This window comes from Nothobranchius furzeri, chromosome 6 (assembly GCF_043380555.1).
Source record: "Nothobranchius furzeri strain GRZ-AD chromosome 6, NfurGRZ-RIMD1, whole genome shotgun sequence".
Lineage (NCBI taxonomy): Eukaryota > Metazoa > Chordata > Actinopteri > Cyprinodontiformes > Nothobranchiidae > Nothobranchius > Nothobranchius furzeri.
The window spans coordinates 72,360,992-72,381,997 of NC_091746.1; the positions used below are offsets into that span (position 1 = coordinate 72,360,992).

Consider the following 21,006-nt stretch of genomic DNA (forward strand, 5'->3'; position numbering starts at 1 on the left):
ATTTTCAAGATTAAAAGTAAGTCAACTAATTTAAAATGTTTTTTTTGGATCCAAAGAAGTTATCTATGGTTGGTTAGTTGCTTAGTAGTTGCAGCATTGGTGTCTAGCGGGTAGTAACGCACTTATATTTTTAATTTAATAAACATATACACAATTTAAAAAGTAAAAGGCTCGTTATATATTTATATTGAAACTAATAATACGTATAAAATATGACGTTAGCTCCCGTGTCACGTGACGTTAGGTGACCGCCGTGAAAGCCGCGGTCACGTGATGCAAGTCTGTTCCATTTAACCGTTTTCTTTGACCAAGGAAGGACGGTGTCCTCATAAGTAAGACGCCTGGCCTCACAAGACATCGCCTCGCAAGGCCAGGCACCTTGACACTGAGAAACACCCATGTCATCCCCCAAAAGTACTTTAGACCCTATTTGTAAGGTTATATGGTACGAAGCGGCCAATAGTTTTTCAGCAAATGGACATTTTATTAATTTTCAACAATGTTTTGATGGATATTTCCAGAGATTAAAGGTAAAAACTACTGATCGTCTTTTTAAGGCATCATTGAGTCAATAACTAAACGCAACATAGGAGTTTAGGATTAACAGTTTATTTGTAGTTTTTACTTAAAGTCTAACAGTGTGAATATGAAATATAAATACCCCAAGACAGTGAAGCTGTAGCGTGGTTACAAAACAAATCAGTTAACTAGTTTTACATTTTCATAGCAGGAGCAGAAAGAAACCCATGAACCATAAAGTAGATCTTACAGTATAGGCATTGAGGTACAGCATCCTTGCTTCCAAAAACAAAGGTAGAAAATGTAAACATTTGGGGAATCTAACAGATGCAGCTTTAAGTTTCCAACATGCAGAAACTTCTGAACATGGAGTGAAACTCTGGAGCAGGAACTGATTTGTTTCTGTTAAAATACAAACAGCTTTCATTCAGATTAGACAATAAATCAATGATAGTTACAATAAATTAAAACATGTCCTACTGCTATTTCTCAGTTTAAATGACCTTTTTCTAATCCTCAAAACCACAAGAGAGAAGCAGCTGAGAAAACCTGGACGTGTCTAGGTTTGACGCTAATTAGTGACCACATTTCCTCTTTTTAAACTTTTCTTTTTTGTTTTGCTGCAACAAAAATCTCATTTACACAGAAGGTGCATCATGTTCACCTCCTAACAGCAGCAAACCACCTTAAATACATTAAAGTTATTTAACTTTTAATCCTAGAAACTAAATCTAAACTTTCAAATGCATCCCAGAAGGAATCAAAAATAAAATTTTAATCACAAAAACAAACTGAAGAATAAATAATCTCAAGGTGATGTTTGTGAATCAGAACGCTTAATAACCCACATTTATCTCAACCTGCAGTCTGACGGGAAACAGTGCAGACAAATAAACTAATAAATCAGGATAAACTGCAGGAAAAGTTATTTAAAGACGTCATCATTGCATCTGCAGGCGAAAATCAGATCAATTCTGATAAAAACAAAAGGAAACGAAGTTTCTTTGTGGAGCGGTTGCAGTTCTCCCTGTCCTCCACTAGAGGGAGTAAATAAACAGTCCAGCTAAGAGGGAACACAACACTGAAGTCTTGGTTGGGCCACACAGACGGAGGAACCTGAAGGCTGTTTGTACTACGACCTAGCACCTAAACATCTTTCTTGAAAAATTTCAAAAGTGTTAAGAATCATTTCTCAGACCCCAAACTGAAAAGCTTCCCGCTGCGTAGGAGATGAAAACCACTGCTACTGACTTGTACGCATTTTAAACCTTGGTGATGCTGTTTGTTTCTTCCTGTTTGTTTGCTGTGTGTAGCTGATCTTCGTCTTCATCATCCACACTCAGGTCCAACCGGAGGTTGTCCAGGGTCTGACGGATCGTCAGGTTCTCCTTACGCCTGTCAGACACAAACAATGCTTCATGTATTCATCAGGGTACAAAACGTGTAACATTTATTATGAGCTGATGCATGTGTGACGCTAGCGTGTTCTCCTCACACGTGTGTGGGGTTAGCATGTTCTCCTCACGCGTGTGTGGGGTTAGCGTGTTCTCCTCACGCGTGTGTGGGGTTAGCATGTTCTCCTCACGCGTGTGTGGTGCTAGCGTGTTCTCCTCATGCGTGTGTGCAGCTAGCGTGTTCTCCTCACGCGTGTGTGGAGTTAGAGTGTTCTCCTCACGCGTGTGTGGAGTTAGAGTGTTCTCCTCACGCGTGTGTGGAGTTAGCGTGTTCTCCTCACGCGTGTGTAGAGTTGGTGTGTTCTCCTCACGCGTGTGTGGGGTTAGCATGTTCTCCTCACGCGTGTGTGGTGCTAGCGTGTTCTCCTCACGCGTGTGTGGGGTTAGCGTGTTCTCCTCACGCGTGTGTGGGGTTAGCGTGTTCTCCTCACGCGTGTGTGGGGTTAGCATGTTCTCCTCACGCGTGTGTGGAGTTAGTGTGTTCTCCTCACGCGTGTGTAGAGTTGGTGTGTTCTCCTCACGCGTGTGTGGGGTTAGCATGTTCTCCTCACGCGTGTGTGGTGCTAGCGTGTTTTCCTCACGCGTGTGTGGGGTTAGCGTGTTCTCCTCACGCGTGTGTGGGGTTAGCATGTTCTCCTCACGCGTGTGTGGGGTTAGCGTGTTCTCCTCACGCGTGTGTGGGGTTAGCATGTTCTCCTCACGCGTGTGTGGTGCTAGCGTGTTCTCCTCACGCGTGTGTGCAGCTAGCGTGTTCTCCTCACGTGTGTGTGCAGCTAGCGTGTTCTCCTCACGCGTGTGTGGAGTTAGCGTGTTCTCCTCACTCCTCACACGAAAAACATGCATAATAGGTGACTGAAGGCTCCTCAGGTGTGTGATGGGTTGTGTGTGTCCTGTGATTGGCTGCACACCTGTCCATAGTGCCCCAACCTATTGCCTAATGGGCTCGACACACGGGAGGCCACATCGCCTCTCCTCCATTCATTTTCATTGAGACATGCGCGACAAAGCGATAATCGCGGGTCTCTCTCCTACTAAGCGAAACACGAAAAATGTGCGTGTGAAAGTTTGCGCTCGTGCACGTGTCGTGCACAGGCGACCCAGCGACGCGATCCCAGAAAGTTGAAACATTTTCAACTTTTTATCGCTGTCGCTCGGACGAGGACCAATCAACGGAGGTTTCATTAACTGACCAATGAGCGGACAGGATGCTCCGTACATCTCCGAGCAAACATGGAGGAGAAGTTGGTTATTATTATGTTTTATAGTAAAATCAGAAGTAAGATTTCACATAACTCTAGCAGCACCTTGTGAAATATAATATCTACCACTTTATTAACTCTGAACCGCTTAAATAACCTTAATTCCCTCCAACCTGACACAGCCAAGCAGAACAACGGAAATTTCAATTTCGCCATGGAACAGAACGTGTAGACGGCTTTGCCGCTGGCCGCTGCTGCTGATCGCCTCCCGTGTGTCAGGTAATAAAAGCGACGGCTACAAATTTTGCTGATCGCGGTCGTTTGTCGCCTCCCGTGTGTCGAGCCCATAATAACCACCACAGAAAGACGGCAGCTCCCTTCGACCCTACTGAGGAACTTGTAAAGCAGTTTTTGAACGTCTTCAACCCATCTGTTGTGTTACTGGATTCTGGTGCCTTTAACACTCGGACCAGAGATCGATAATAACTTTCACAAGCTGTTTACACCCGAGTTTATGAGACACACTGGTGATATTTGTTTGCAGGAATACCTCGGTGGACTGGGTAGATGAACAGTCTCTCTACACTTTACGCTCTGTGTGCGTGTGTGTGTGCGTGTGTGTGTGTGTGTGTGTGTGTGTGTGTGTGTGTGTGTGTGTGTGTGTGTGTGTGTGTGTGTGTGTGATTCATACTTGCTCTGAAGGTGCTGGTCCAGCAGCTGCCTCTGCAGCCGGCTGGTGGTCTCCCTCTCCTCTGTCAGCTCCCTCTGGGTGTGGCGGAACTGCGCCTCCTTTCTGCTCGCCTCCTCTTCAGCCTCATTCAGCTGCCGCTTCAGTGAGCGAATCCTCTGGGTCATCTGCAGAACGGGTCAGAGGTCGGGGCTCAGTGTGGGACACAACTCGTCCCGTTCTCCTTCATGTGACTGAAGTTCCTGTCCTTCTATCTGAAGTCATCATAGTTTGTGGTAATAACAGAAATTCTGTTGAGTTCGGGACCAAACCAGAACATTATTAAATGTCCCAACGATACGACGAGTCCATCTAAAGTACGTTTGTGGCGTTTAAATGTTTTTAACTAAAGCAGTAAAGAGATTAATAGTCTGGAAAATATGGATTAAAGTCTGAAACAAACATTTAAACAAAATAACCAGAAATTCAGTAAAAATCAATCTGCTTCTTTCATCATTAAAGACTTTGTTTAATTCTGAGTTTTATGTAAAATTAATAAAAACTAAAAAAGAAGTGAAGGAACTCAAATGGTTTAAATTTAATTCTCTGTTGCCCCCTGGTGGATGAACTGTGTGTGTGTGTGTGTGTGTGGGGGGGGGGGGGGTGTAAGTAAGTAAGTAAAAGTTTATTTCTGGAGCGCCTTTCTCAGATATAAATCACAAAGCGCTGTACAACATGATAAAGATCAGGGCAAATACCTCTAACCAATAAAAACATCAGAAAAACAATAGCAGTGATGAAATAGAAAATAAAATCATGAGTATAAAAAAAGTGAAGGTGTGAACCTGAACAAAGCCATCTTTCTGAAACATTTAGGGAGGGAACGCCTGGATGAAAAGGTGAGTTTTTAGATGATTTTTAAAGACCTCTACAGTGTTAGAGAGACGGAGATTTGAAGGTAGACTGTTCCAAAGTCTGGCTGCAATAGTCTGAAAGGCCCTGTCCCCTTTGGTTTTCAGTCTGGTTCGAGGAACAGTCAGGAGGTTTTCAGATGTGGATCTAAGGTTCCGAGAGGTGGTGTGTGTGTGGGCTTGTATCCTTGTGAAGACCGGATTTGGGATATTTAGTAACCTTCTTACGACCGAAGGTCCTTGTTAGGACCAAAACCCGGTCCTAATACGGAGTACTCCCTAGGGGTGAGGTTTACAGATAAGATGTGAATTGAGTGCAGATAACTTTAGGAATACGCTGGTTAGGGTATGGGTTAGGCATAGTGGAGTCCCTGAAATAGATGGAAGCCAATGGAGGGTCCACCCAAGCACATAAATACAAGCATGTGTGTGTGTGTGTGTGTGTGTGTGTGTGTGTGTGTGTGTGTGTGTGTGTGTGTGTGTGTGTGTGTTACCAGCTCCTTCTGCTCCGTGGCGATCCGGTGCTCCTCCTCCATCTGATCGTTCATCTCGTTGATCCTCCTCTCCAGTTTACCGATGGTGTTTGTCAGACTAGATTTGTTCCTGATCAGGAAAAAGAAAGAATTATTTAAATTCTCTTTTCTTTCAAATTTTAGTTTATTATTCCTAAAATTCCTAGATGACAGCGGATCCACCTCTCCTCGGTCCTCAGAGTGCTCTCCAGCTCCTTGACTCGACTCTCCGCTCTGGAGACGACGTCCTCCTGGACTCTGGAGCTCCGAAGCTCCTCCACCTCCAGACGAAGTTCTCGCAGCTGAACACAGAAACAGATTCACGGCATTTCACGCTGTTTGGGATAAACGACGCATCAGCTGGAGTTTGGGACGGCTTTAACACGACTTGGACACAAATAAAGTTTTACGGTTCAGAAAGAGGATTATTTTCTAGTTACGATGACATCACTGATGCCGTTTGGTGAAGATGGTGGTGTGAATCTTCTGAACCACGCTGGCTTTACTAGGTTTTTACAGCTTTTCCAGGTTAGTTTTCTAAATATTTAGCGGTTCTGAGATGAAAATGAAGTTGAAAAAGATTTATATTTGTCAACATTGATTTTAGGAGCATTTTTTGCCGTTGGTTTAATTAATAAACTATTAAACTCAGTGTTATGTTTGTGAGGTCACATTAATCTGACCGGCTTCTCCTGGAGGTGTGGAGAACCGAGCAGAAGCTCCGTAGCGGGATGTGCTGCCGCTGGCTCCTTCAGCGTCGGTTTCACGTGGTTTTTAGTTCAGCGTGGGAACGGTTTGGATCTTTATCTTTAGTTGTACATGTCGGGAGCCTTCATCACAGCTTGCTTTTACTGCGTTTGTGTCGCTAAGCACGTCGGTCAGCTTCTGTGATGTTACAAAGCTCTTTTTAAATAAAGTTGACTCGATCTGTGCGGGACACACCATGAGAAAACAACACACCGGCGCAAGACATGGTGGACGTTCTTCTGAGTCACCGGGCTTTTGTCACAATTTGAACACGGACCAGGCAGTAGACAGTAATCTCTGTGACTCCGCCCCCTAGCCAATCAATGACCATCAGTCTTCTGCATTAGCATTTGCCCCAGACTGGATATGCCTGGGACCGCACGAAAGCGGGTACTGGGAAATGTGCGGACACCGTGGAGCTGTTACTGGTGGAAATGCCACGAGCCGAGTCAGCCGAGTGGTCCGTGTCCCGCAGGACACCTCAGTGTTCTTCTAGACTAGGACCTACATCCTGACCCAAAGCGGTGCAGATGAACTAGTTCATGTATTCACCACTTCTATCACTAAATTTAACATTTTACTTCTAACTTCTAAAGCTCTGAAGGATCAAGCGCCGTCTCCTATTGGAGCGCTTCTTGTTCCAGATGTTCCCAGCAGAACGTCCAGTTCTCACACTGCTGCTTTGGTTCCTAGAGGTTCTAACAGGGAAGCAGGAAGTAGAACGTTCAGGTATGTGGCTCCTCTCTGGAGGAACCGACTTCCTGTTTCCATCCGAAATACTACAAAAATGTAAAATTGGGAGAGTTGGAATATTCCCAGCTGCCTGGAGCCTCGTGAGCAGACACGAGGAAGTTTACCTGTCTCTCCATGACCACGCGCTCCGTTTCCAGCTGATCGTTCAGATCTTTCTCCTGAATCAGCTTCAGCTGCAACTGTTCGGTCTGTTAACAAACATGGATGAGTGAATCATTTGTCCAGATGGGAGCGTGAATCAGAAGGCGTTCCCGTTTCCGGAGCGTTCACCTGCTCGATGGCTCTCTTGTGTTTGGCGGCCCATCTGTGCTCGCTGTCCTGCAGCTCCTCCAGCTCGCTCTCCAGGTCGATCAGCTTCTCCTGTTCGGGAGGAGCAGAAACGCCGGCTTCAGCAACAGCTCTGAGGTCACTCGGGTTACTCGGAAAGGCGACAGATGAAAGCCTGATGTATATTTAGGATTATGGAATTATCCACGCTGACTTTTTAACGGGATTTACATAATTAAAACCTCATTAACCTCAAACTCTGATGGCTTACATGACTGATTAATACATGTGGACGTTTGAATCACGAACAGATGAAGTCAGGGTGGACGTTCTCCTCAGACTTCACAAGATTCACAATTGACTGGAAATGAACCCAGAAAAGAGACGACGGACGGTGTTTTGTTGTTTTTGGTTCCCGGGTCAGCCGGACCACTAACCAACCCGCTTTGGTTACAGGGATTATTTAAAGAATCCTTCTGATGATACGACCCATGATGGTTTTTTATCACCTGGTGATTTAAACCTAGTTCTGGTGACACGTTAGCATCACTAGCACCAGGTAGCATCACTTGCTAATGCCATGTTTGTTGCTATGCAGTGGCCTCGTGTTACTATGACCACAGGTATGTAACTAACCCTTTCACTGGCACTAACGAGTCATTCACCATGACATAACTATCACCCAACCCTCACAGTCAGTTGTTGTTAAAGGTGCAATATGGAACATTTGAAATAAAAAGCCGCATGGTGGCGCAGTGGTTAGCACTGTAGCCTCTCAGCACGAAGGTTGCAGGTTCGAAACTCGGCTGCGGCCTTTCTGCGTGGAGTTCTCCCCGTGCATGGGTGGGTTTCCTCCACAGATCACAACATGCCCTATAGGTTATAAACTGTAAGTCGCTTTGGATAAAGGCGTCTGCTAAATAAATAAACATAAACATAAACAACATCAACATAAAAAGCTATATTTTTGAACAAATAACGCCTCCACGGAGCGTTTGGAGGCGTGCAGAATGAATGTGCAGGTTTTCCTTTAAAGGCTATATTTCAAAAAAATGAATATTCATATTTTTATTTTGTCGGGCACGACGCTGGGTTCACGTTTACATCTACCAGCCACTAGAGGGCACCGTTGTGCTAGAAAGTCCACTCGGCAGGGCGAGGTTGGGACTGTGTAAAATGGCGGACTTGACGAGTCAAGCAGTTGATTCTGAGCCCGGAGGATGTTCTAACAGTAAATACTGTTGTAAGATAAATGTATTAGTAGAGAAGTGTCGCTACCCTGGTCTCTGAGCACGGTGCTGGCTGGCCAATAACGCGGCAGCAGAGGACCAACACCCCAACGGCTGGAAAACGATTCATGTTGTTGCAACTAGCACCTCCAAACACTAGATGTCGCCAGAGTGTCCGTGCTCCATATTCAACCTTTATCTTAACTTTTGATTTTCCATCGGATGTGAGAAGAACCGGAGGTGTTTCATCCTCCAGAGAGACCAGACCTCCGATCGGTTTCAGATCTGTTCACCGAAAACTTCTGAGACCATCTCTCGGTCTACGCTTCACGAGGAAAACGACGGAGATGGAGCCCTGATGAGACGGCTATATCCGAGTTATTGGTTTCACTCGGGTTGGTTAAGTCTGTCTGTAACCAGAGGTTAGAAGTAACCAACAGTTCCACGTCTGCGCCGTTACTCTTACAGCACACCGACTCAACTTATTTGATGATGCAGATTTAGTCAACAGTGACACGTTTCTTCATAACGAAAGCGTTTCATGTCCGATTCCAGTCGAAGCCTTTTACCTGAGCCACTTTGACCTGTTTGGCGAGGTCATCCTTGGTCTGGTTGGTGCTCTGCAGCTCCATGGTGAGATCGTCCACCGTCCTCTCTGCCTGCCTGCACTGGAGCTGCAGCCGCTCCCTGAGCTGGATCTCCTCCTCCAGAGTCCGCTCCTTATCGATCAGCTTCCCAGAAACCTGCATGCAGACACACACACACCCACACACACACACACACACGAGTGCTGAAGCTGCTCTCACAGGTGCTGCTCCTCGTTGTCCAGGTTAGGACTTACCTCTCCTTGCAGTTTGCCAACAAGGATCTGCAGCCTCTGGATCTCCTGGTCCTTTTCCAGGAGCGCCTCCTCCAGCTCATCCACCCTCATCTGGGCGTCCTCTCGTAGCTTCTGCTGCAGGTTAGACTCTGCTTGAGCTTGTGTGGACTTCTGCAGGGCTTCACTCAGCTATAAACACATCCACAGTCTCACGTCAGACCAGAGGAAGCATCGGGGGATTCAGCATGAGGACCTATGGCTCTACCTCCTCCTCCATCCTGATGATGATGGTGTTGAGTTCAGATGTCTTCTTGTCTCGGCTTCCTCTGTCCACCTCCAGCTCCTCCAGCTGTCTCTCAGCCAGCCACAACTTCTCAGCCAGAGTCTGAGCGTGCTGCGTCTGCTTCTCCAGGTTTTCCTGAGAGGAAGCACCAAACAGAAACTTCTCACAGCCCCATGCTGGTGTCCCGGTGTTTAAAGTCGTTCAAAAACATGAACCTCCCTCTGATTTATCATTTTAATGTGACCTTTGACCCTGAACCAGGCAACAGCTTACCTCAGCGTCCTGAATCCGGGTTTTCAGAGACTGCTCCAGGAAGTTGAAGGCGTACTCCTGAGTGTTGGCCTCCACCATTATCTCTCTGGCTTCCTTCACCTCCACCTGAGCAGCAGAACAGCAGTCAGTAAAAACAACAACATCTGGGTCCCAGTCGGTCCAAATGCCTCACCTCCATGTCTCTGAAACTGTCTCTCAGTGACTGATTGTCCTTCTCCATCTCTACCATCTGCTCTCTCATCCTCTTCAGCTCGTTGTTCAGCTGAGCGTTGGTCCTCAGGAGGTCCTCGTTGTTCACCAACAGGGCCCGCATCTCGAACCTGCAGAAGATCAACCGCCAGACCGGGACCGGGGCAGTGGTTTAGAGACAACAGGAGGAGAGGAGTGAAGGGAGGGAGGGAGGAGGTGCAGCTCATTAGGAACTTGCAGAACTTGGCAATGAAAGATTGTGGAATCGTGCAGCTCCTGCAGCAACAGGAGGCGGGTTCTGACCTGATCTGGTTCCTCTCCTTCTCCATCTCGACGCTCTCTGCCTCCAGGAACTGGTTACGCTACAAGATTTTAAAAACCACATCCAAAACATCAGATTAGGGAGAGGAATGATCGAATTATGTTTGATTTTAGCAAAGATCTCATCACTCAGGGTTTGTTGGGCCTCTCTGCTACACACTGGTAGCAGTGAATTTGTCTCCATGAACCTGAGTGTTGTCAGCGTAGACGAGTGTGGACTAAAGGCAGCCTGAACACCAGAGGGCTGGAGACAGAGCCCTGTGGAACACCAACCTAGACCGGGTACATCAGAGAAAAGCTCTACCTTCTGACAGGTGTCCAGCTGCTTGGTCAGTTCTTCTATATAATTCTTTTTGTTTGGCGCTCCCAGAGTGGTGGACCTCATGCTGTAGTGGGCCGGCGCCACCACCTGAACGTAGAACCACGACACGTTATGCACCGTGTGAAGGGTTTGGGTGATCGCACGCGTGCTGGTGTACATACGGTGTTGTTGACGTCGTTCCTCCTCCTCATCAGGCTGTCGTAGGTGGAGAAGCGGGTGCGGGAAGGCACCAGAGTGGAGGAGACCCCCACTGGACTGGTACTGCGACTGTTGAAGCTGTACAGGTTCAGTTCTGAGGTGGAGGGAGAGAGTCCGCCAGGAGCCTGGACAAGAACCAGAGTTCATCAGACGGCTGTTTCTAAAGATTCCCTTAATCAACTCTTAATAACACAAACAGCTGTTTCCTTTAACCCTTTCTGTCCTACAGGCACCGAACCCTACCCTGCCATACCCAGTGTGCCCCCAGGGGAGGATCTACAGCTGGGGAGGGACAGTTTTACATCTTTATTGCTGTTTAACTGTAATAAAAACAAACGATTATTATTTAGCTGCTATATTAATATACAACAGAAAATTGTTCCATTTTAACTAATAGATTTCTTTATTATTACTTGATGTTTAGAGAACATTTTAGTTCCCATTTTGGGCAGCAGTAGCTCAGGAGGTTGAGCGGGTTGTCCAGTAATCAGAAGGTTGCAGGTTCAATCCCGGCTCCGGACAGAGAATTCTGCTGTAGTGTCCTTGGGCAAGACACCTAACCCCACCTCGCCTGCTGGTGGTGGTCGGACGGACCGGTGGCGCCTGAGATTGCAGCTGCTCCTCAGTCAGTGCGCCCAGGGGCAGCTGTGGCTACATCGTAGCTCATCACCACCAGTGTGTGAATGTGTGTGTGTGAATGGATGAATGATACTGCAGTGTAAAGCGCTTCGGAGTCCTCTGAAAGCCGCTATACGAGTGTGGGCCATTTTAGCTTATTAAAGGTCAACTTTCCTCATATTTTCAACAGTGGTATCTAGTAGGACTGGAAAAAAAGCTCCGGTGCGCCTGTTTCAGCACGCAGAATTCAGCCAGAGGAGAACGTAGATTCAGACGACAGGAGTTAAATTCTTATTTCCTGTTATCTGGACATCTCCTCTGATTGGCTAACAGAAGCACAACGCAACCACCGACTTCGTCGCCTCTGCAGCGCTGATGTGTTATTTGCACAAATAACACAAGCCTGGAGGAGTTCTGCTGTGTGGTGGAGGTGCTAATGCTAACAGTTAGCTTCTACTAGCGAAGACGTTCGCTGCTGTTTCCTGGACGCTAAACCAACAACAGCCTTCCCCGTCGTGAGTCCAGATGGGTGAGTCCATGAATGTTAGTGACAGGGTGACGTAGATCTGTCAGGATTTTCTAATCCTAGAGTTTCACCGTCTGTTTTCTATCAGAAGCTAATGTAGGAGACTATTTTCATGTTCAGCCTGCATAAAACTCAGAGTGATGATCATTTTTGAAAAGTAAAAAATGGTTTCTCATTGAATCTGCCAATGCTTTAGCTGACCATTACAGATTAAACCTTTCATTACAACAAACCTTATACTCAGACATCCTGTAGGTGGGATTATAATCCATAGATGTGGTCGTGGTGTAGGGGCTGTTAAACACCCTGGGGGGGCTGTCAATGAGGCCCGCCTGCAAACAAACAAAATAAACGAAGCATCCAGTCAACAAAAGAAAAGAAGAAAGTAGACAATTACAAAAGTTTCCAATCCTTTGGGTTGAGGTGTGCTCGTTCTCGTCAGAGATGATTCATAAAAAATCAGCTGGTGATTGGAATTCGAGGTCGACTGATGTTGTTTTTTTTTTATTGCCAATACTGACGCCGATGTGTAGAGCAGCCGATGGCCGGTATGTGCTGCAGATGTTTTAGAGCTATTTTCATGGCTGAGGTCTAGACTACGGTGACCAGATGTCCCGCACAGTCCCGCATTATTGACAGTTTCCCGTTTCGAGTTTCAACCTTATAGAAGAAACTGAGGAGAAATCTGCCTGTTGCTGTCAATCAAACGGAGGCGGGACTTTATGGCAGATCCGGAGCGTGCGTGGAGCGCGCCCGAACCACCAAAACACGCGTGAGTGAGCACGGAGGAGAAGATGCTGTAAACTCGTGAATTAAACGTGTTCAGAGATACTCGACAGTCTTTGTTGTTTCTGAGTCATTCTTCATGTCTCGGCGCGGAGTCGGATATGAAGAGGTCAAAAGCAGGTTCTCCAGGAATTAGACAGGTCCATGATAAACACAATGGAGGCTCTAACACAGGCACGGTGCTGCGGTTTCAGATACCTGCTACATGCTGAGTGAGTAGCCCCTGACTGCAGTACGCAGATCTGGGTGGGGCGCGGTGGGCGGAGTCAAATGTGCCCCGCCCCGATCTGCTGCCATCAGGGGTATTTGTGTGCTGAGCCCCTTGAAGCACAGTGAAGAAATAATGAGAAAATGAAGCTTTCACCACTTATTCTCAGAATTTTGAGGCAAAAAGTAACTCTAAGAAACTTTTATTAGATTACATCAGATTTTTTTAGAGATTATAATCTGATGTTTATTTATTCTCTCACCTAAAATTAGAAGAGATTTGTTGTCACGTTTAAAAAAACGTTTTGTTTCTGAATTATGAAAAAAATAGCAAAAAAGTGGATATTTTTTCAGCGAGATGCTGATTTTAGTGGAAAATGAATGAGAAACAAACATAAATAGATCTAAAAACTATTACTGGTACTTTTACTGTCATTCTGTTGTGGAAAACATTGAATGAAAACTCTGAAAAGCTGCTTAAACCTGCATGTTTTATTATTGTGGGCCGATCTTTGTTATTAAAATGATCAGAGCCATTACAGAGTCGTGTGGTAACGTGAGAGGAACTGTGGAACCGTAAAGCTTTTGCTGTTTGCTTGTTCCTGTTATAAAATATGTACCAAGAAATATATGATAATAATAATAATATAAATGTATGTATATGTAACAGTGATGTTAGGGCTGAAAGGCAGAATGCATGTTTTGTTTGTTTGTTGTTTTCTCATTACATGGGAACTTCACGTTGTCCCACATTTGGCCAGTTGGGATCTGCTCACCCTAGTTTTGACGCATCCAACCTACTTTCATGTTAAAATGTCATGACAAGCATCAGTTGGTGCACAACATTTCTGAAGCTGAATCAGCCTTTAACACTGAGTTCAGCCAGCTGTTAAATCTTAAATGTTTGCTTTGCTCAGTGTTAAAAACTTAAGTCAATCAGGCAAATCAGACCAATTATTAAATATTCAAACTGGTACAGAAAACGGAATTTCAGTAGAAAATAATTTTAGAGCATTTGTTATGCAGATGTTGTTCAGTAAATATGCATTTAAATGAATTCCTGCAGCGGCACCGGTCTGCTCGGGGGTGTCTTTAAATCGGCTTTACAAAGAAGGTATCGGCCAATGCCAATTTAAGAAAATGGAAAACATCGGCCCAATATGTAGGGATTGGTCGATATCCAGCATGATCGGCTCAAGCCTGATTTATGCTTCTCCGTCTGCGTCAGCGCGGAGACACGCAACGCCATTATCCGTTCTTGCGTAGGGCTCCGGCAGGCACGCAAGTACGTACGGAGTCGAGCCCACTTTTTAAAACATCCGTCGAACGAGACGGATTACGCAAGCTTGTGATTGGTCAGGACGCCGCTGTTGTTTACAGCGCCGCCATTGCAAAGAGAGCCGAGGATAACTAGCGGCAGACACGGAGCAGCTAGAAGAATACCTCGTGAAAAAACTCTAAAAACATGAACGCTTAATCCTCCCGTGACTGGAGGAGTGAAAAGATGCGCAGCAAGCGTTTTATTTGTGGACGGAAATGACAGGAAACGTGGGTTTAGAGGTGGGGAGCGCATGAAGCGGTGGAGGAGGATGAGAGACAAATATGTCCGTGTTAAAAAGTCTCTTATGTACACAAAAACACAATATAAACACACTATCTTGGACCGATACATGACAGGATACCAAAGAACAGCGCTACGCCCTCTGTTGTCCTGCCGGGCAATTGCTTTGCAACACTCTCCAGGAGACGGAGAAGTATGAGAGCAAAACGCTTCCGTCAATCCGTGCGTGTCTGTCCCTTGCGGAGCTGACGGAGAAGCATGAACCAGGCTTTGGTCGGAGAGGATCAGAATTCAAGGGGAGGGGGGTGTATGGTATTGGCTCTGAAAACCAGAATCGGTGCATCTCTAATTATTAAGAATAACACATAAAACACATGTTCTCATTTCAAAATCAAAGAGTTTTTAATCAAGTGAAGAATTTTTAAATCTCGTTAATGTAACGAGGAACTGATGCGTAATTATAACTAAATAGAATCAAGTCAGCAATGATAGTAAGTAGAATTTTTTCTAAGAATCCAACAAACTGACTTTTATTTGATTAGCTGGGAGGCGTGGTCAGGTGTTACACACACCTGAGAAACACATTCGTAAGAGTCTGTGTTGATTTTTAAAACATGAAACCTGCAGATCTTCAGACTGATGTTTGAGTGAAACAGGAAACCTTAAATCTGGTCCAGAAAACGCGGCTTCTGGAAAGGCCACGCCCCCTCCCGGGCGTCTGAAAACAGTTAAAATGTTTTAGCGACGAACCTAAATAAGAGAAAATCTGGAGGTTTTTAGTTCATGTCAGTTATTTATTTTCTCAAGTCACAATAAAAATGGAATAAAAAACGTTCATCGGTGCAATAAAATAAAAAGAGGATAAAACTCATGATGAGACTAATTCTGCTGCTCGTCTCCAGAAGATGGCGCTGTTGGTCTGAACCAATCATTTATCAGCAGCTGGTTATCAGAGAGCCTGCACACACACACACACACACACACACGCACACACACACACACGCACGCACGCGGGCTTCTCACCTACCCTGTCAGAACCGGTCTCCCAGTCCCGTGAGGCCAGGGACTCCAGGGACCCGCGGTAGCGGCTGGCCCCCAGCACCGAGGCTTCCCATCTGGACAGTCTGGGGCTGCCCTCCTCAGCCTCCCGGCTGCTCAGCCCGTTGCTCTTCAGCTCCTGGTTCATCAGCAGCTGGTACTTCTGGTTCTCTCTGACGGGCGTGGATCTGGAGGTGAGGGGCTCCTCTGACGGGCTGTCGGCCTGCTTGTTCGAGTCAAACTCCGCCTCCTGGAGGAAACGAGGTGAAACAGCAAGAATGGGGTCTGGCTTGTTTTTAAAGATGTGGACAGGTGGACATGCAGACGAGAGGACAATCAGACCAGAGGTTGGATTAAGGACAGATGATGCAGGAAAAAGATCAGAACCAAGAAGTTAAAACAGACGTGGAAAAAAATCACAGAAATCACATCAGCCTGGTGTTAAACCCAAACCTGACCAGAACCCCAGATCCGGTCCAGAACTCCTGATCCAGTTCTCTTTTCCTTCTATTTTCAATCCTGCCATCCTCCAAAACGCTTCAGATCAGGAGTTTATTACAATTTCCGTAATATTCAAAATAATCCCACAGATTTGAGAATCACCCTGTTGGAGCCAAAGTCCCATTTTCTGTCTGGCTCATCCCTTGAGTTACACATACACAGACACACAGATATTATCGTCAGTTTATCGATGAAAACAACCTTTGAGTCTTCTTAACAATATAAAATTTGGTTATTGATTTATTAAAAATTAATATTCCGAATTAATACGTAGCATGGTTCCTCTTTCATAAAAGAGCATAAAACCACAACGCTACACTCCTGTCAGACGCATAACCTGTTCGCGTGGCTAAAACCGATTTAAACTTAAACAGAATTTTAGACCCAACAAGGTGAGCTTCGGTCTGGAGACCCACTGGTCCAGAACCAGTTTGAAGGACTACAGGAACTCCTGGCTGCTGGGAGAGGAAACGTGACTAAAGGACTAAAGTGGATTGATTACAGCTCAACACGGGGTCTACAGATTCCTCTGTGATCCTAATGCTGATGAAGAACAGGTCTGAGAACATCAGACACGATGTTCTCCTCATCCGTCTTAGTGAGTCTGGCCCAGAACCCTGCGACTCTAGCAAATCGTGAAGACTCATTTGGGCTTCATGTTCTGGTGCATGAAGCTCAGTCCCAACATGCAGGTTCACTAAAAACCGATGTGAAACTTTGGGTTCCTGTTCTGCTGTTTTACTGCCAAGAAAAACCGATCCAGCCTCACGCTGTCAAACCACGATAATCCCAGGGATTAAAAATGACTAATTCATACAAACACTTGGGTCAACCAAACCCAAAATTATGGTTTTCACGTGAAAAGCGGTGAAAGGTTCCAGTTGTTATCCATAAACCAATCAGAGGAGAAGAGCACGACGCACCGGTCAGGTGGATTTATCAGCTGATTGCGTGCGATGGTTTCATGCTTCAATCACTCAGACAAATATTTAAAACGTTGTGCCGTGCCGTGCCGCTGTGACATCATCAGCCAGAAAGGGTGCACTGATTCATGCAGGTGCGGATCTGCAGGTGACGGTTGCTTTATTTCTTACCGATCCCATGCCAGAGTCGTCTCTACCAGAGTCTGAAGCTGGCGGTCTGGAATCAGCCTTCTGGGTCCCGCCTCCTCCCACCGGACAATCGATGCTGGCTGCTGTGTCTCTGCCTCTGGCGCCTTTCTGAGCAGGTTCAACCCCGTTCTGTGTGGTTTCCCCGAATGGAGTCACAGCGATACTGGGAACCGGCCCCCCGGCGTGTCCTGCAACGCTCTGACCCGACGTAGACTTTGCCGAGTTTAGAGACTCCGTGGACACGGACTTTGTGACTCGTCTGGGTTCAGACACGTGGCTCCGTGGGGAACGGGAGCACAAGACCTGATCGGGACCGGAGAATTTGCTGATCAGGTCTTTGACGCTGCCAGCTCGGTGGAGGTTTGAGCTGGGGAACGGGCCTACAGGTGGTTTGGTGCGGTCGCCTCTGCGGGCCTGCTGACTGGAATTCGCCTGAGGATTAGGTGGTGATGGGGAGGAAGAGTGCAGGAAGAGGAGAAAACAACAAATCCCCAAAAACTGGTAAGAGTCTGAGCTGCAGACAGGTCAGGTTGGTGTCTGTGGACAGAAACTCTTCAGGCAGACAAATGAAAACAGGCGGCTGATCAAGGCTGGGAACAGGACACGCAGCGAGGAAGCTGGGAATGAACCGCCAACCCCCCCGACTGGCCTCCCAATTTCCCTAATGTAGGAGTTTCCAAACCTCAATCATCAGCTTTAAAGTCCTTGAATTTTTTTCATATTCTAATTTAAAAAAATGACAAAAGGAAAGTTTGCTTAAAGGGACAAAACATGTATAGAAATAATAAATGTCTTCTTCATACGTTCTCCTGCAATGCCCTGGTCCTGTAGAATGAGCCCTGGCATTTTTACTGTGATTGCCTGTTTTTCTGTAAAATCACAGAAAAAGAGAGATGCTCGGGTCGAGCAGGCTGCTTCATGCGCGTTCACGCTCAGGCATCGCCCGTAGCATTTGCTATCCGTAGCTTTAGCAGCAGAGAGAGAGGCAGTGCCACTTTGTCGCTGTTCCTAACGCCTAGTGACAAAGCTAGCTACATTTCTGAGGACCCTTAGCTACTTTCTGTAGAACTTTCTTCTAGATATTTCCTGCAAATTAGCAACAAAATAGCCATTTTCACTCCGAACCGTTCTTTGAACGTTGTTTCAGCTGTCATCAAGGATTTAAATGTTACAGGTACCAAAGATGTCACTGGTGCTTTAGCTCGTCTAGTAAGATGTCTCACTCTCATGCAGAAGACCTGGGTTCGATTCTGGATGTGAACATAGTTTATTTAGAGTTTCTTTTTTACATTAATGGTATATTTTTTACAGTAAGATGCCCAAATTTTTATTTGAGACTCGTCGAACGGCATTGAATTCACAGATAAAAAAGATGTGGGTTCAACTTTCATTTTGGAACAATTTTTCAAGCAAGGGAAGGGAATGATCTGAGCATGCAGGAGGACTGACCCATCATAAACCTTTGTCGGCTGTGCTGAAGAGAAAGGTACAGAACCACATTATTTAATTAATTAGCTGCACGTTCTCCTGTCCTCCGGGCCACACACACACACACACACACACACACACACACACACACACACACACACACACACACACACACACACACACACACACACACACACACACACACACACACACACACACACACACACACACACAAAGGGACTGTCTCAGCTGTTATTTTCGTTAAGGAGTGTGCACGTACAGCATGCGCGCCTCGTGCACGAGCCTACTATTGAAGCTGCCGTTACGCTTTTGGCCTGAAGGGGCAATCACGAGCATAAAAATTCAAAAGTCCGTAAAGTCCCTTTAAGAAGAGGCCCCACGTCAGTTGAGATGAACATAAACAGGCTGCTGGAGACAAAATTCCACCATTCTAGAAATCCAACCGAGGGCCGTGGACATTCACTCAGACGGCTGCAAACGGTCTCAATTTAACTTTAACCACATGGGAGGAGGTGCAAGAGGAGGAGATCTAGGACACCAGGGAAGAGGAGTAGGAGGAGAAGAGCCAGGGCAAGGAGACAAGTGTCTCGGATGAAATTTGAGCCATCTTAGTTGACCAAGTCCTTGTCCATGGTATGACTATGAGAGAGGCGGGGTAACGAGTCCAGCTTCACTGTCACCTCCATCATCATCATCATCATCATCACATGGAATTGTGTTTACTGTTTTCAGAATACGACGCAGAGTTTCAAGAAACGTGTTGAAGCAAACGAGAAAAACTGTCATTTGTTCTAAAATTGTCCAAGAAAAGACCCCGAAGGTAGCATTAGCCCACATTAGCTTCCGTGAACTGTAGTTGTTGTAAACATGACATAAAGTGTAGCCAAATAAAAATAATAAAACTATGAGAAATGTGTTCAACAGAAATTTTATACAACCTAAAACTTCAGATCAGAACATGTTGATGTCGACTGATGAGATGCATTCATAATGACATGAAACCCTGTGGTGTGTGTGTGTGTGTGTGTGTGCGTGCGTGCGTGCGTGCGTGCGTGCGTGCGTGTGTGTGTGTGTGTGTGTGTGTGTGTGTGTGTGTGTGTGTGTGTGTGTGTGTGTGCATCCTGACATAAATCCCTCTTGAGAAATGGCAACATCTGCTCATTCATATGAGAAAGTCCCCATCCTCCTCCAACGCGCTACATCCCACTTTCCCACACAAATAAAAGGCAGATAAACAACACAATCCAACTGTGAAATTTTCAGTTCCACTTTAAAAATGAGAACGGAAAAGAGCAGAAAATGTCAGCTTGTTTTAAACGTTCGCCAAAACCCTCTTGAATAAATCCAACTTTAATTAACAATCATAACAAGAGAGCTGATGCCACTCAGAGAAATGAAGTGGCAAACATCCAGGGGTTTAGCGTTTCCCACTCCAGGGTCCAAAGCACCGAGTGGCCCTAATCCAGGGACTCGCCTGACCACCTCCCCCAGGAACGGAGAGCTGAAGCTGGGGTGGGAGAGGAGCCCGGGCCTGAGAGGGCTGTCTGGAGTTTAGGATCGTTGCTAATCGCTACGGTATTAACGTGTTTCCAGGCTGTGGCGGGATTAGCGCTGAGCTGATGATTTTTAAAGTTATTATTTTTGCTGTGAGAGACGAGTCCCGGTTTTCTGAGCACTAGGAGCCAGAAATGATTCCTGCTGTTGTCCTGCTCTGGTCTAAACACAAACAATTATATAAGGTTAGCTCAGGCCAAACATTCAACGTGAAGTCAGACATAATATAAAACAGATACAGCCTCATTGTGTCTGCACACCAAGCATTAAAATCCAGCTTCGTAGGCCCCGAAAAGCATGAGAGACCTCAGTGGGAATAAAAATCATGGATGTATCCGTTTTGGTCCAACAGTGTGTCTGTCGTGTGCAGCAACGCGGCAAAAACTACACATCACTCACAAACATTCCCCGCTCGGACGGAAACCTCGCCAAAACGTCGGGACGCATCAAACGTTACAGTGAACAAACATGGCGGATGAAGAGCGTGCAGTGTGTTCTGTCACCTCATTTTCTGACTGGCTACATGTCACGTTTAAAAGGTCACATCCGAGTTTCACAAAAACCTGGACATACACTCACACACACACACACACACACATATATACATGTATACACACACACACACACACACATATATATATATATATATATATGTATACACACACACACACACACACACACACATGTATGCACACACACACACACAACAGCAGACATATGGCGAAGGGCTGAGGACCATCTGACCCACATATATGACAGCAATTAATTCTGGGAAATACTGTGAATGAGGCACTGATGCTCCCGGACAGCTGGGAGGAACGTTTCTATATTCACTATGGCGCCACAACCCCGAGACTGCATTTCCCACAGTGCATCAGGAGAAGTGAGTGCTCCCTGAGCAGATCGAAGGCATTCCCCCCGTTGGGAATGGTTTCCTCCTGAAACTGCGAGCGTATTCAGACGGATCGGTGATAATAACGAGCTTCAATC

The 21,006-nt window shown here is 46.0% G+C and overlaps 1 protein-coding gene across 1 annotated transcript in view; it reads right to left on the reverse strand.

The window, feature by feature from the left end:
* Positions 1 to 593: 593 nt before the first annotated feature.
* LOC107397151 (myosin-11) overlaps positions 594 to 21,006 on the reverse strand; it is a 94,751-nt gene continuing 74,338 nt past the window's right edge. Inside the window, exons 8-24 of the mRNA XM_054744676.2 lie at positions 16,996 to 17,445; positions 15,390 to 15,650; positions 12,042 to 12,140; positions 10,628 to 10,789; positions 10,449 to 10,553; positions 10,127 to 10,185; positions 9,807 to 9,954; positions 9,635 to 9,739; positions 9,344 to 9,496; positions 9,100 to 9,267; positions 8,828 to 9,001; positions 7,033 to 7,122; positions 6,867 to 6,950; positions 5,446 to 5,564; positions 5,245 to 5,353; positions 3,864 to 4,027; positions 594 to 1,914 (exon numbers count right to left, since the gene is read on the reverse strand). Of these exons, the coding sequence (XP_054600651.2) occupies positions 1,782 to 1,914; positions 3,864 to 4,027; positions 5,245 to 5,353; positions 5,446 to 5,564; positions 6,867 to 6,950; positions 7,033 to 7,122; positions 8,828 to 9,001; positions 9,100 to 9,267; positions 9,344 to 9,496; positions 9,635 to 9,739; positions 9,807 to 9,954; positions 10,127 to 10,185; positions 10,449 to 10,553; positions 10,628 to 10,789; positions 12,042 to 12,140; positions 15,390 to 15,650; positions 16,996 to 17,445 (2,583 nt within the window). The 3' untranslated portion in view covers positions 594 to 1,781. The remainder of the gene's footprint in view (positions 1,915 to 3,863; positions 4,028 to 5,244; positions 5,354 to 5,445; positions 5,565 to 6,866; positions 6,951 to 7,032; positions 7,123 to 8,827; positions 9,002 to 9,099; positions 9,268 to 9,343; positions 9,497 to 9,634; positions 9,740 to 9,806; positions 9,955 to 10,126; positions 10,186 to 10,448; positions 10,554 to 10,627; positions 10,790 to 12,041; positions 12,141 to 15,389; positions 15,651 to 16,995; positions 17,446 to 21,006) is intronic.